The following is a 15,421-nucleotide window of genomic DNA, read 5'->3' as shown; positions in this document are numbered from 1 at the left end:
ATAAGAATAGAAGGCGGCCAATAAGAGCCTATAAGAATAAATTATCCTTAACACAACACATCAGCCATATGATAAATCTCTAGGCATATCTTCAAGATAACTTAGATATGTCCAAAAACTATTCAGTGGGCTTAAAAGGTAGAAAATCACATACGTTATTCAAACTCAACCATACGATCTCTCTACTTTTTCGTGTGTGTAAATTTTTAAACTTCTATTTGAGAGTGACTAGCTAAACAATCATCATCAAGATCAATGCTGACAAACAATTATTTGATCCCACGCCAATATAACATGCAATAGAGACCATTGCTGTTCTAGAGCATCACAAGGTCATAGTCTTACACTCAGCATATAACTATTTATTTTTTCTTGGTAGTACTCTAGCTTTGATGGATAAGGGTATAAGATCATTCAATCAAGGAGGTATCAATGCAAAATTTTCATCATCTCGTACAGGTGGTAGTCCCAAAGAGTTTCTATCATGGAGATAGAGACTATCCTTAAGAGTTATAGTGAGGCTGACCATAAAGAAGAGTTTGTATCACATCATGCATCACATGTGATGTAATAGTAGAGCTCCAATAATCTACAAATCTACAAATGAGTTACAAGAAGCGAATCAAAGGCGTCACACCAAGCCTCACCATTAGGTCATGACCCTCTCCATACAACATATGGTCGAGTCTTTTTCATTGTATTTTTTTTGGTCAATGATAAATTGGCACCCGGTGTAGGATAATTCACATTCCTTTAAAGAGGCTATGAGGCATACTTTAATGCTTTTTAACGTCAATTCACATAAATTCGCACCCCCTATATGATAATTCACACCACTTTAATGTGAATTGGCGTTAAGAAGAGTTAAAGCCTGCTTCATACCCTCCTTAAAAGGGGTACAAATTATCCTACAGGGGTGCGAATTTATCATTTTTTTTTCCCACATCTCGAGAAAGTAGTTTTAATGATATTGTTTCTGTGGTAACGAATGATATTGGAATAGGCCCACCAAATCCCAAATAGAAAATTAGAAAATGTTAATATAGACATAAAAAGGAAATGATATTGCCACCCTCTTTTCCAGCATTTCCGCCTCCTTTTCTTTATCACTTTCTGGAAGTGACAGTATTTCCACCGCCATGGGTTTGTCTTTTCCCGAAATTAAAGTCAATTCTGAGGAAAAGACAAACAAAAGAACATGAAGAATGCTGGTAAAGGGGTGGAATATGATTTTGCAAATAAAAAAAAATTAAAAAGTAAGGGAAATGATATCAACACTCCAATGTTTTCATATCACGCTCTACCATAGCTTGTCTTATCAACAGGTTATTATAGTTCCCAAAAAGCACTCACAAGCCCATTAAATACTAAAAGACAAGCAATGAGAGTGTGGATATCAAAACATTGAAGTGCTGATATCATTTCCCAAAAGAAAATGTGAGAAAGGAGATTATAAAACCCACGGGAAGGAAATTGAAGCAAATTACTGGAGTGTTATATGGGTGTGTGCATGTATTTCCTTCTCAAATACGATAGAGGGTCAAGTACAAGTAGGACCCATCTTTTGGGTGATATGAACCATTCATCTGCTAGGCACTTCTCCATCTGAGCCATTCATATTCTTGGTTAAACCTAATCTCTAATCTATGGAGACCTTGATAATTAATGTAGATAATTTTATTTTAATTCTTTCAAATGGCACAGATGGGAGGCATATGCTAGTATGAGAATAAAAATTTGTGGGTCATTGCCCATTAAGTGGGCCCAATAGATGAATAGTTTTGTTAATCAACAAGTGGGCTCCATTTGCACTCTTGCCTGATGAATTCCACATAACATATACCACCTTCCCATTAATTGGCTAGAAATAATAAAATAATTTACCTAAAGAAAATGATATTTCCACTCCCTTTCTCAGCATCTCCATATCTTTTTTCTTTGTCTCGTCTCAAGTTACATTTCCTTAGAAATTCTACAAAAAACCTTTGAAAAAGAGGTTGGTGTGGGCCCACTACTATCTGTCATTGGGATAAAATCAAGCCTTCTTTATCGGACGGTGGGGACCACATCCAAATATCCTAGCACATGGTACACGTCACATGCTTATCTATCTAACGTGGGGTGGTGGGCCCAGGGAACGTGGTTGAGTAGGCAAGCCGAAGAGGGAAAGAAAATAATAGAGAAAGCGACAATGAGACTCTGTACATAGAGAGAGAGAGAGAGATCAGAAATTTTCTTTGTGAAAGTCAAATTTGGTGGGAGTTTTGCGGGAGAAATCTGAGGCCAATTGGCGAAGCTCCTTGGTGGGTCCTGGTGGCCCACAGTAGAAAACACCTGCAATAAACGATTATTAGACTAAAGTTTAACCGATTGCTAGCCCTAAACCTATTATTGGACTCAAATTTAAATGTAATTTTGAGTCCAATAATAATAGGTTTTGGACTTATAATCGTATTAATCTAAAGGAATAGGGCATTAGCAATATGAAAATTTATATTTATAAATAACATGATTCATGAAATACGAAGACTCACCGATTCGTGATTCCCTGTGGTTGAGAGCGATCCGCTTATACACATTGTGCCAATTGGGCTTAGCAAAGTGGGACTTGACCCGGGTCCCAGACACAACATCTACGCCATTCTTCGCATGATTGAGGGATTGTAGCATGGCAATGAGAGCTGATCGGGCATCACCTTCCTCATAGATGCTCGTGCAGTAGTTGTGTAGCTCAATTGCACCCTTTTGATCGTTCATCGCCACATCGTTCATCACCCCTTTGAACCAATCAAATGATCCTTGCTCCCGAGTCACCCAATAGAAATAAGCCCGAGTTGTTTTGAACACATGATTCTTCTTCTTGCTGTGGCTACTACCTTTCCCTCCAACTCCTCCACTCTCTAGCTCTTCTTCTTCATCGTCCTTTGCTCTCATGTTATTTACAATGTCTTTAACTATGCTGATGAATGGTGTCGCCCCAATGCCAAGCCCCACCAACAACACCACTTCATATTTCTTGTAGTCCTGAGCCGGCGCGCCATATGGACCGTCGATCAGAACCCTCGGAAGGCTGCCGATGGATTGAAAAACATAGAGGATACGGATATTAGATTCATCATTTTAGTCATAAAATATGGTTATGGAAGCTTATGATCGACCTGCATTTGAATTGCCGGTGTCAGGAATCGGAATCAGCATTTTATAATGATTCCTATGTAAATGTATTAAGAAAATTAAAATAAATTTTTAATTCAAATTTTTTTCATTCCCACCAAAGCGGAATCAGAATACCAAGGGCATTTTCCCCTTTAATTCCGCCGCGGTGCTATTTTCGCCTCCCTGACTATTTTCAATTTTTTTAACCAAACACTGGGAGTAGAGTGGAATCAGAATAGGATGCCCATTCCCTCTGATATTAATACTTTACTATTCCGGGTTGTTTTGCTATTTCCACTCCTCTCTTTAAAAAAAAAAAGAATTAAACTTAAATATTTCGCAGACAGCTTGATGTTGGTAACTTGAATTCCTTACCTTGGGCTGTTGTCTCCTTCCATGCCCTCTGCTCTCAGCAAGCCGCTCTTCCCGGCGGGAGGAGGTTTACATACCTGAGAAAACAAGTGCACAAAAAGGATAGATTAATAAGCAGTTGATTTGTTGCATTTCTTGGAAGTTTACAAGTTAATTGATTAAATAACACCAGCTCTATCAACTTAAGCTATTGCGTTTCTGCATCATTGCCTCACCGCAGGTCTTGGGTTCAAAATCCAACAACTCCTTGATATTAAAAATCCATGTGTACATCATGGGGCGCAAAAAGGAAATAGAGGGATGGGCTTTCTCTCACTTTTGGCATAGTAGGCAACCCAAAAGAGGGTTCACATGTGCCACTTGTATACCCAACCCAAAATAAGATGGTCCACCTCAGTATAAATGATTAAATAACACAACTCTATCAGCTTAAGCTTTTGGAGTAATTGTTTGTTTTCACATTGGGGGACACAAGTTCTGTATGTCCCTCAATGAGGGCAAGAGTTCACCCGTGAATCCATTATTCTCAACACACCTCGGAGAAAACGGTTTTAAGCTGTAGAGTCCAATCCCCGGCAGTGCGAATGTGAACGCTAAGGTAATCGTCCCCTGGAGCAGATGTGATGGAGAAAGGGTGCCTGTTTGTCAAGCATCACAACTTTACTATAACAAATTCTGGAAGAAATGGGGGTGGAAATATCATTGTTCTCCACAAAAATAACAAGATTATAATTCATTAAGTACCATTCGAAAGGGGAGACAGCTCTGCAATTAACAAACATGTACTGTCCACTCTTGTATTTGAATCCTTGAGGTTTGGACATGTGCAATGTCAAGACATTGCCCGGATAAACAGCAACCTTCAATGCACAAGGGGGTATATTAGTACTAAACTAAACTGTTCAATTATAAAATAAAATTAAACATGAATAGAAATTGAAATCCATTCATGAAAAAAGGATGTTCTTGAGCTTACCTTAATGATTTTAACAGGTTTAATACCGGAACGGAATGCCCTAATTAACCGTTCGCTGGCGTAAAGGAGCACCGGAACTGCCAAATACATCCACGTCTGCAAATTCCCCACCGTGAGACCAGTTTAACATTAAGAAATAGATGATGATGAAGAAGAAGAAGAGGAAGGAAAGAACAAAGAGTAATAGAGACTGATGATGTTTAAGAGGGGAATGTGTAGGCAATTTGGGGGAAGCCATTTCTTAATTCATAGCCACCCACTTGTGGTGTAAAAGGGTAGTCATAAATACACTAGAGGGGCTGGCCCACGGAAGAAATGGGGCCAATATATCACTTCCCATGGTTGAATTTGTCAGGTACATTTCACTCATATGGTGTGGCACCTCTCTCCTGAATAAAAGCGGTTGCGAAATTGCTTTTGCAAAAATTGCCTAGACACTAGGGAGAGTTTGGATTGCTGGAATCGGGAATCAGTATCGTTAAGACATTCCAATCCAATTCCAATTCCCCTGTAAACAGAATGATGATTACAATTCTAGTGTTTGTGTAAGTATTGGAATTCATCCAGGGAATTAATTGTGTGGCCGATTCTAACGTTTGATACCATTTTTTAACTGCTTAAAATGTAAAACCATATATATTAATAAGAAAGAGGCACGTTATAGAAAATAGAGATAGATAGATACTAACCGTCTTCTTTTGCCATTCCTTAGTGAGATATAGCTTGATGCTATGAAGGATGAGGAGAGCATAGACGGCCACAAACAGGTGGTGGGAATACCAAAATGCGTTGAAGCCAGTGAGCTTCTGGAGGGCACTAGGAAGCTTGAGCTTGTTCCGGCGGAACCAGGGGGTTGCTAGAGTAAAAGCAATGGCCATAAGTACAATCATTATAATTCCACTCCACCCTTCCACGCCTTTGACGAACCACCAGTAATTTGGAGGCTTGTGCTCGCCAAAGTAGGGCTTGAGGGGCTCATAAGCCTCCTCCGAGGCGTGAAGAAGACGAGGAAAATCGCATGTTAAATGGGCGACTGCGTGTAATGCGACACCAATGGCGATACCTACTGCAATGACCTGAACATATTCCACATACAATTTGGATCAAGAACGTTTCCTTCGCTGATCATAATTGAAATCTTTATATTTTTTTTTTTCACTAATTAATCCCATCCTTGTGCATTTTCCATAGTTTAAACAGGCAAAAACTCGAGTCGACAAAACTCAAAAGTGCGTCAAATTGAGTCAGCCCAACTGGGTCACTAGCAATTCATAAAAACTCAAAGTTTATGCAACTATTGAAATACATATATGCATCTATTTAAATACATTATATTTTGTTCTATGTATAATAGAGTTTTCTTATTATATCATACTTGATATTCCATTGAAAAAAGGCGGAAACTTGATTCGAAGTGGGTCAAATTGAGTAGACTCGAGTGGGTCACTAGCAAATCGATAAAAACTCGTGAATGAGTGAATTAAAACACACAAATTTTCCTACATAGAACAGAGTGTTCTTATTATATTATACATTATATTGCATTTAAAAAAGCAGAATGTGGGTCAAATTGAGTCCATTGGGCGACTCGATAAAAACTCGTGTATGCATGTATTAAAACACATAAATTTATTTTTCTACATTTAATAGAGCTTTCTTGTTATATGATATTGCATTTGAAAACGTGGAAATTTGACTCGAAAGTGGGTCAAATTGAGTGTATGCAATTATTAACATACATATTTTTTCTACATATAAGAGTTTTCTTATTATATTGTAATGCCCTGTGGTTGAGATTTTTTTTTAATGTTTTCGAGCAGCATTTTAATGGTTTTCTGTTCTATCGAGTTTGAACGAGTCAACTCTTTTAGCTGTCTAGTCGAGTCAATTTGGTCGAGTTAACCAGCCAAGGTTTAGTATTATGGAATTTTCTTTAATTATACCTTATGAAAATTGAGGTTATCATCGAAAGGCACGGCAACGCCAAGCTTGGTCTTGTTCCTAAGCCAGGTAATGGTGTTCCGACAGACGGGAAGTAGAATCAATGCCATGTTGAACTTGAGAGTCTCCGCCGCACCTTTGGCGGTGCAAACACAGTAGCCCATAACTTCATACACAGCCTTGTTCTTATATTGAATAAACTTGTATGTGAACAGGCCTGCCAAGATACCTAGCCACAGTACAAATACCCAAATCCTTTGCCAATTATCCTCTACAAAGTACTTGATCTTCTTATAGCACCTTCGAAATGGGTTGCTCTCTTTTGTGGGCTTGAGCTTCTGACTCAGTAAGTGACTCAGGTTCCGGCTGTTTGTTGTTCCAACTCTCACGGACGACTGGTTTGGTATTTGCAACAGCAGGGTCTCCAAGTTGTGAATCTGTTATTGTGAGACAAGAGATGGAGATTGTTAAGTATAAATCACTAAGGCCCTGTTTGTTTAAGATTATGATCAACCGATTATGAGTGCCAAACTGATTATTGGACTCAAATTTATACGTAATTTTGAGTCCAATAATAATAATTGGTTTAGCACTCGCAATCGGTACCATGATCTTAAACGAACAAGCCCTAAATAACACCAACTATAAACAGCTTAGGCCATGTTTGTTTCAGATTGCGACAACCGTTGGTGAGGGTCCCAACCGATTATTGGCCTAATTGGGGCCCTAACCATCGGTTGTTGCAATTTGAAACGAAAGCGCCTTGAGCTTTTGGAGTAATTGATTGTTTCACATGGTATATTGCATCCCGGACCTACCTGGGTTCAAAACCCAACAACTCCTTGATATTAAAAATCAAGGTCCAACTCCCAAAATAAAGAGGGGCCACACGAGCCAAGAGATGAATAAAAAACACAAACTCTAACATCTTAAGCTTGAATTTTCTTTGAAATGATGGGTTTTATCAGTAGAAATCAATTAAACTCATGATTAATTACCTCGATATAGCCAAGATTATTGGGATCAAGCTCTTCCATGATCAGCGCCGCGTATTCCTCGGCCTGTTCTTGGATCTTCGATAGCTTGTTTGCAGAAGCACTGAGAGTGATGATCTGCAAGACAAACATAATTTCTCAATTTCTTCACCCAAATATAAAATTTCCAAGAACATTCCAATGAGTAACAAAACTCCCGAGTAAGTAACTCGTCCGAGTTAGAAAGTGAGGAGCTGAAATTCAACAAAATCCACAATAATTCAAACATTTCTCTGATAATACCCTAAGATCTGCACTTGGGTTTGAATTTTTTTTCATTGACTGTAAAAAATCCGTTCATGTTTAGGTAATTTTTGAGAAGACGAGTTTGACTCGGTTTGTTCTGTTCGAGCGAGTCACGAAATCACTTTGCTTGCCGACTTATCTTACCTCTTTGACTTCTTCTTCAGTGATTCTCCCATCTGCATTTTTATCAACCCTGCCATTTAATCACATGTTAGTTGATCTGCTAATTGTGAGGTTTAAACGAAAGTACAAAGAAAACTCGTTTTAGACTATTACATGTCAAAGAAAGTTCTGAGTCTGGAATCGAAGCTTTGATCAGAAATCTGTTCCCAGAACTCTTTCAGCTCCGATTTCGTAATCGAATTCCCTGTTATGGTCCTCTTCCTCGCAAGCGCGTCAAAAAGCTCCCCTGCAAATTCCTTCGATTCCTTCATCCCTGCCATCAAATTAAACAAAATTACCTATTAATTAAACAAAATTAACTTGATTCGACTTCATTTCAACTAAAAATCATTACCCATTTTCCGGCCGGAATACCATGGTGCTATCATAATACTACTCTCACTCAATCATGCTTAACTTTGGAGTTATGATGGGATCCTATGGTTTTTTGCCATCCTAGAACTACCCTCGCTCAAGCGAGCTAAACTTTGGAGTTCTATTGGGATCCACTGTGTTTGTGTTGGTATAATCACACCCTTTGAGCTGAAATCAACGTGTGGGAAAATTTGGCTAGAGGAGGTCACTAATCCTAGCTAGTACTACTCTAGCACTCATAACTTCTGAGTTCTGATTCAGTGTATTTGTTCTGGTATGATCGCACCCTTTGTCTATTTTCTTCGTTTTTAACAAATTAAAGAAGAGATTCAACTAAGAAACTTAATTCTCTTACCTATGCATTGCCCGAAAAGGGCACGAGGAAGAACACCCTGGGTGTTAGCTGTAAGATCAACAAACCGCTTCTCAACAGCACCCCACCCTGCCCCGCCATCGGTCTTACTAATGAACTTGAGTCCTTTCAATGCTTGAGCAGCGCAGGACTTCGACCGGTCGATTCTCCCAACCGACGACGGCCGTTTAGTAATCGAAGCAAGCCGCCTGAGCTCCTGCGAGACCTGTCGGATTCTTGCCGAAGCACTCCGAATCACCGACGATCCGATCGACCCTCTCCTCTCTAGAGTCTTCGCGAGGAGAGTCACCTCCGGATCCTCGTTCTCTCCTCCACCAGCGGTCTTGACACTATGAACCGCGACGGAATCATCTCGTACGTCGAGTGTAATCTCGACGTACCCCTCGTCAGTCGCACTGCCTCCGGCAATAGTCTTGGATTCAGGGATATTGAATCGGGCACTCTTCCTCTGGCCTCTTTTATTCAGAGGCCCGCTCAAAGGTCCGCTTAAGGGTCCGCTTAAGGGTCCGCTAAACGCGACCCGTTCACTGCCCACGCTCTCCGTGTCCGAGATAGCTCCCCTTCCATCATCTGTTCCCATCTTCTGCATTAAAATTTGTCTGAAATCTGAATTTCCAGTATCAAAGGTCTAAATCTCTAAACTGGGTTCTTCTCAGATGAGAACAGAAGTGAAAAAAAATTCAAAGAATCACTAAAAATGAGTCTGGAAAGGGCAGGGTTTTAAGAAAGAAAATGGTGACTTCTCATCAAATTGGACTGAGCATGAACAGGTGGGAAGATACATGAATGACGGGGTCTATGTAAGTGAAAGCGTGTGTATTTATAGATGGTTCAAGAAGGTCTATTACCTTCTGTAAAAATGCGTATTCAAATGGCGTTTTTCTTCTTAATTATGTCGTTTAGCTTGACTGACTCGATACTTAAATATTTAATTAAACATATTGATACTAAACTCGATTTTAAACGTGTTCTTGCTTGAAAATTTGCAAATTAAGTCGTAACGTTTGAGAGAACTTTGCAGATCAGGTCATGTCATTGGTTTGTGACCAAAATGCCCGTTGTGGATTTCTTTACTCATAAAAAGACCAGAATGTCCTCGTATTTAAAAAGACAAAGTGCGTGTTTGGCGTACCGTTTAAAACACCGTTTGGCGTTTGAAACACCGTTTTGGGGCCAAACGGCCGTTTGGGAGTGTTTGGGTGCGCAGCCTCCGTTTGAAACGCCGTTTGAAACACCGTTTTGAACCCTCAAAACGGCGTTTTGCAAACGGAGGGGGGGAGGTCCGTTTGCAAAACGCCGTTTTGAACGAAGTTTTTGGGTTTTTACATGTTTACCCTCACCAAACCCATTTTTACACCTTTGTTTTTTTGGAAGAGCTTACATTACACCGTACAAAATCTCTGATTATGATTAATTTGGAAGGATATTATCATAAATTGTAAGTCTCTCTAAACAAAATTTGAATTGGGTTTGTTCCGATTATCTTTTTTTCAAGCTTAAAAAAAGTAAGAAATTTTAGAAATATTTTTCCTTCCCTAACTTTTCCACAAAATTCTTGCCATACAAACATGACCATAGGGGCCTTCTATACATGCACAATTCTTTGAAAAAAGACCTCTCTTTTACTGGATTACACGTCTCGTAATGGCTCCGTGGAAGATAGGCAGTGGGCGGAACCAGAGTTTATCGGCTGACCCACCGACAAATAATCTGGATGTGAAAGATAGTGGGGCCACCTGCAAAATTATGAGGATATCGTGTATTTATGAGTCAAAAGGTGGGTCCCACATTTTTAAGATATGATAGTGGGACCCACTAGTCCACTACCCTACCCATCACCATGTGAAAAACTTGTCTGTTTTTTCCTGAATTGAAAATGATTTCCCACCTCCTCTTTAGCATACCCTATACCTTTTGTTTTGTATTTTTTTGGCAATGATGTTTAATTTTAGTAGTGTTTGAATGAGATCCTAATGACCTTTTAATATTTGCCTAATGAGAGAGTAGTTGAGTTACATTGAGGACAACCAAACAATGCCCTTTTTGGTCATTTTACCACTAAAACTCTGTTTTGTGGCATTTGCAACCAAACACACAATACCTCCGTTTGCCGTTTAATATGCCGTTTTGATCTGGCCAACCAAACATGAAAACGCCGTTTGGCAAAACACCGTTTTGAACCAAAACACCGTTTTGCAAAACGGCGTTTTAAACGCTATTTCAAACGGTACGCCAAACACACCCAAACTACCTTATAATAAGACAAAAATTCCTTCGGTATATACTAGCATTCTAATACATGAAACGACAAAAATTACGGGCCCTACTCTATGCATGGGCTCGAGTGGAGATCGTGGGACCTACCCAATCATAGCATTCTTTGCCTATGCTATGCAGAGAATTCATATGATGGGTGGCCGTGAAAACACGTGAAATCTTGAAAAATAGGTACGGCCCACTTTTTATTGATGATCCACACCGTTTATCTGTTTGGGCACAACGTAGATAGGGGTTGCCCCAAAAATCATTTCCATAGGATGATCCTAACCCTCCGATCTGTAGAAGATTCCATAAATGGTTTTTGAAAATCTCCATATTCAGTTCAGTTCAGATCGGAGGGTTAGGATCATCCAATGGAAATGATTTTTGGGGCATGTTGTGCCCAAATAGATGAACGGTTTGGATCATCTCAAAAAGTGTGTTGTACCCACTTTTTGAGACTTCACGTGTTTTCACGGCCACCCATCATATAAATTCTCTGCTATGCATAGGTGTAAAAACAATGAACCCACCCTATCACAACATATGCTTTTAAATTGTGAACCCTACCCTATACATAGCCTCTACTTTGAGTTGACTTGGTGTGACTAACCCTATCAAAACATATCCGTGAGCATCATGGGTATTTTGGTCTTTTTAAAAGATAATTCCATCTTAGATGTAAGGACATTTTGGGCTTGTTAAGAGTAAGGTATTTTGGTCATAAATTGATGTATTCCCGTGATTTGCAAAATCCACGCGAAAGTGATGACCTTATTTGTAAATTGTGGAACTAGAAGACTCTTTTTGCAAATAAAGCAAAGTCGAAGACTTCATTTGCAAAAACTTCAATTTTTTAATCAAACTTAAAGACTATGAAGGAGAGATTCGAAGGAAGAAGGGTGGAGAGTGTCCAAAATCAAAATAGGCATGTGAAATCGCGTATTCAAAGTCAAGAAAGCACTGTTTTTGTACGTTCTAAGAGACTCGTCGGCTTTACGTTGAATAAATATTAGCTCTCAATCTCCTTTGGTCGACATGCACTTTAACAACTCGACCCTATTTTCATTTCTTCCAAATTTGATATTGACATGCCATAGTGGTATGGCCACACACCCTATAGAATCTCCTTTTTTAAATACCCCGTTTCTCTATTTTCGCAGGGCTTCTTTAATTTTCCATGGTTTTATCTTGGCAGCTATAAATTCACCCCCTGTCATGAGAAATTCACCCCCTATTGTTCAAAATGACTACACAGACCACACCATAGGATGATCCAAACCGCCCTATTTATGTTATGGCTCATCAAATGGGCGGTTTGGATCATCCTATGTTGTGGGCTGTACTGTCCATTTTGAGAAAACGGGTGAATTCATTATAGAGGAGGGTGAATTTACCAAGGAGTTTAATACACTGACAACTAGCTGTACCTGTTGCGTCAGAGGGTGATGTAATCCGCACTGTTTTCTTTTTATATTGGCACTCCTCTCTATACTGAATTTCTTGAAAAAGTTTGGAAAAAGAAAACTTTTCTTGTTTTCTCATTGTGTGATTAGAAATAGAAAGAAAGTAACTCGAACCACGTGGCTCAAGTTCCATCTAGAGTTCTTCAATTTACACTGATGACTCTCTAAACAACTCAACTATATCATTTCTCTCTAAATTGCTTATACTAAAAAAATTGTCCTAGGGAATTATTTTTCCAATAGAAATAGTTTCCAGCAATCCAATTAGAGTGATGCTGAAAATTTCTTGATTTAGACAACCCTAAGGGCCCGTTTGGATACCTCATGCATTTGTATTTTGATTTGGATTTGAGTTTTGGATACAAAGCGTAACAATTATCTTCATGATCATGTTTTAAGAGAGAGATAAAGAGAGAGAGTGAGGGAGGGAGGGATGTCTCGCTGCTGCCGGAGCAACGTTGAGGAGCAGCGATGGTGACGGAAGTTGCCACAAACGTTGATTTCCAAATAATGTCTCGCAGAAAAGATTTGAAAATCGAATTTTTTTGCACTGTTGTAACTGATTTGGAAATTCTAAGGATCTGATCTAGTTCAAAATATCAACTAAATCCAAATCTAAATCTTGTTGGTATCCAAATGAGGCCTAAAGTTCCCATTAATGGGAACATTATTCTTCTACTTATATAATTTTGATCTTTCACAAAATGTTTTTGATCAATGATAATTGATTTTTTCTTAGCCTTTACTTCCTTCTACTTAATTTTATCTATGTGAGATGACTTCTACCAGGTAGTATCCAAATTCCCTTAGATGAGATTTTAGTGGTGGATGATACTCTTTGCTACTTAATTACTAATTTATTGAACTAATGCTGTTTATTATTATATTTAATAAATTGTTGCCATCCACTAACCCTTAAAGGGGGACAACTTTACAAGAAACGATTATAAGATGAAAAAAAAGAGAATTGTTGGAAGAGTTTCTGTATTATAATTGGGGCAGTGACACCCCCACCCCCTCTCTCTCTCTCTCCAACATGAACCGTTGGTGGGCCCAACAATTAATTTGTTGAAATCTTTGAACAAGGTAGGCTCCACCCATATTTTTCAAAATAAATTGTACGGCCCACACCATAGGATGATCCAAACCGTCCATTATATGGGCCACAACGTAAATAGTCTGTGTCTCAAAAAATATTCCAGAGGATGATCCTAGCCCTCTGATCTAAAAAGAAATGCTTATTATGGATACCTTATAGATCTGAGGGTTGCAATCATCCTATGGAAATGATTTTGAGGGCCCAACCTATTTACGTTGTGGCCCATCAAATGGATGGCTTAGATAATTTTATGGTGTGGTGTACACTTTATTTTGATCATCCTATGGAAATAATAATTTTGATCAAAATGAAGTGTACGCCACACCATAAAATGATCCAAGCCATCCATTTGATGGACCACAACGTAAATAGGTTGTGCTCTCAAAATTATTTCCATAGGATGATCGCAACCCGCAGATCTATAAGGTGTCCATAATATGCATTTCTCTTTAGATCGGAAGGCTAGGATCATCCTGTGGAATGAGTTTTTGAGACACAGCTTATTTACGATGTGGCCCATGAAATGGACGGTTTGGATCATCCTATGGTGTGGGCCGTACAGTTCATGTTGAAAAACGTAGGTGGGGCCAAACATTGCTCAAAGATATGAACAAATTATATTGTTGGGCCAACCAACCGTTCATGTTGGAGAGAGAGAGAGACCGGTTTAGTAGTGTTGTACCGGTTGTAGATTGAGAGATACCACTAAGGAATGATAAACTGAAGGGCTGACTTGCAAAAAACCAGCTACAAGGTCGCCGTCGTTGGTCCTTATGAATGCACTTTGTTAGGATGGACCAATGTAGGCGCCCTTGTAGCTATTTTTTGCAAGTAAGCTCTTCAGTTTACCTTTCATCTTATAATCGTATGTATGGTTGAGAAAACAATATCCTAACTACTATATTCTTATTGTTTTTCTGCATTAGTTAGCATAAAAGTAGCTCTACCTTCCGTCATCAATATGTGTTTATCAATAAATCTAATTCGAGATGGCTATCTACTTTCAAGAATTACATTATGATTCATGTATCAAACACCATGTGCTGGACACCATAAGCTACAACTATTAAACTAATTTATATTTCTCTTAGGCTCTGTTCACTTGCGTTCTCGGGAAATCAAATCCCGGGAAAACACCTCCTTTTTTCCCGAGAAAGCTAAAATAGTGGTGTTCACTTGTTTTCCCGAGAAACTAAGAAGATTAGGTGGAAAATGTAAAAAATGACATGGAAAATCCCACAAATGACGTGGAAAAGAGTCTTTTCTCACAAGTGTGAGAAACCATTTCCCACCATTTTGATGAGATTTGCTTTCCCGGGAAAACAAGTGAAAAAAGAAGGGCAAGCAGTTTCTCGAGAAACCTTTTCCTGCACAGTTCCTGCGCCCGTGAACAAGCACGAGAAACCTTTTCTTGCACAGTTTCTCAGGATTTCCTTTCCTTTTGCCACGTCAGTTTCTCGGGAAACCTTTCATTTTCTTTTCCTTTCCTAGGAAAACAAGTGAACAGAGCATTATTGTGCGTGAAATTGGTTCCATAGGTAACCCATGAGGCATTACTGATCTTTCATCTTGTTAGGAAGTTGTAGCTTATTGATTATTACTTTGACATTTTTACCTGTGGTTGTACTTGATTCAATCAGTTAGGTGATTAGTAAGAAAGAAATTAATAGACTAATAAAGAATACATATATGTTTTGAGAAGTGTTGATAATATATATTTACAATGGGGTTGATTTTTCTAGTCGGCCGACTAGAAAAGTTTTCTAGTTCGTTCGCCAAAAAATCAGTGCAGGCCCACAGTTTTTGTGTGATCCGAAGCATTCATTTAATAGGCCCTGACATGGATAGGGTGTGCCCAAAAAATCAGCTCCATAGGATCATCCCAACCCTACGATTTGTGGAGGTTAAAATGGATGGGTATAAAACTTCACTAATTTGTCCAATTTTTAGCTCCACAAATCG

General features: G+C 39.0%; 1 protein-coding gene across 1 annotated transcript; it reads right to left on the bottom strand.

The window, feature by feature from the left end:
* Positions 1 to 1,857: 1,857 nt before the first annotated feature.
* On the bottom strand, positions 1,858 to 9,446 carry LOC143889734 (respiratory burst oxidase homolog protein C-like). The gene is made up of 12 exons (XM_077394052.1): positions 8,618 to 9,446; positions 8,002 to 8,161; positions 7,870 to 7,918; positions 7,444 to 7,557; positions 6,448 to 6,882; positions 5,194 to 5,580; positions 4,505 to 4,600; positions 4,273 to 4,388; positions 4,064 to 4,166; positions 3,532 to 3,605; positions 2,535 to 3,070; positions 1,858 to 2,334 (listed from the first exon to the last, which is right to left on the bottom strand). The coding sequence occupies exons 1-12, from the start codon at positions 9,222 to 9,224 to the stop codon at positions 2,225 to 2,227; spliced, it is 2,787 nt and encodes a 928-aa protein (XP_077250167.1). The 5' UTR covers positions 9,225 to 9,446; the 3' UTR covers positions 1,858 to 2,224.
* Positions 9,447 to 15,421: the final 5,975 nt, after the last annotated feature.

The sequence above is a fragment of the Tasmannia lanceolata genome, unplaced genomic scaffold, assembly GCF_043159265.1.
Source record: "Tasmannia lanceolata isolate RefF3 unplaced genomic scaffold, GAP_Taslan_0.1 ptg000013l, whole genome shotgun sequence".
Classification (NCBI taxonomy): Eukaryota; Viridiplantae; Streptophyta; class Magnoliopsida; order Canellales; family Winteraceae; genus Tasmannia; species Tasmannia lanceolata.
Note: the sequence above shows the minus strand (reverse complement) of the source record. Positions and strands in the feature narration are given on the sequence as shown.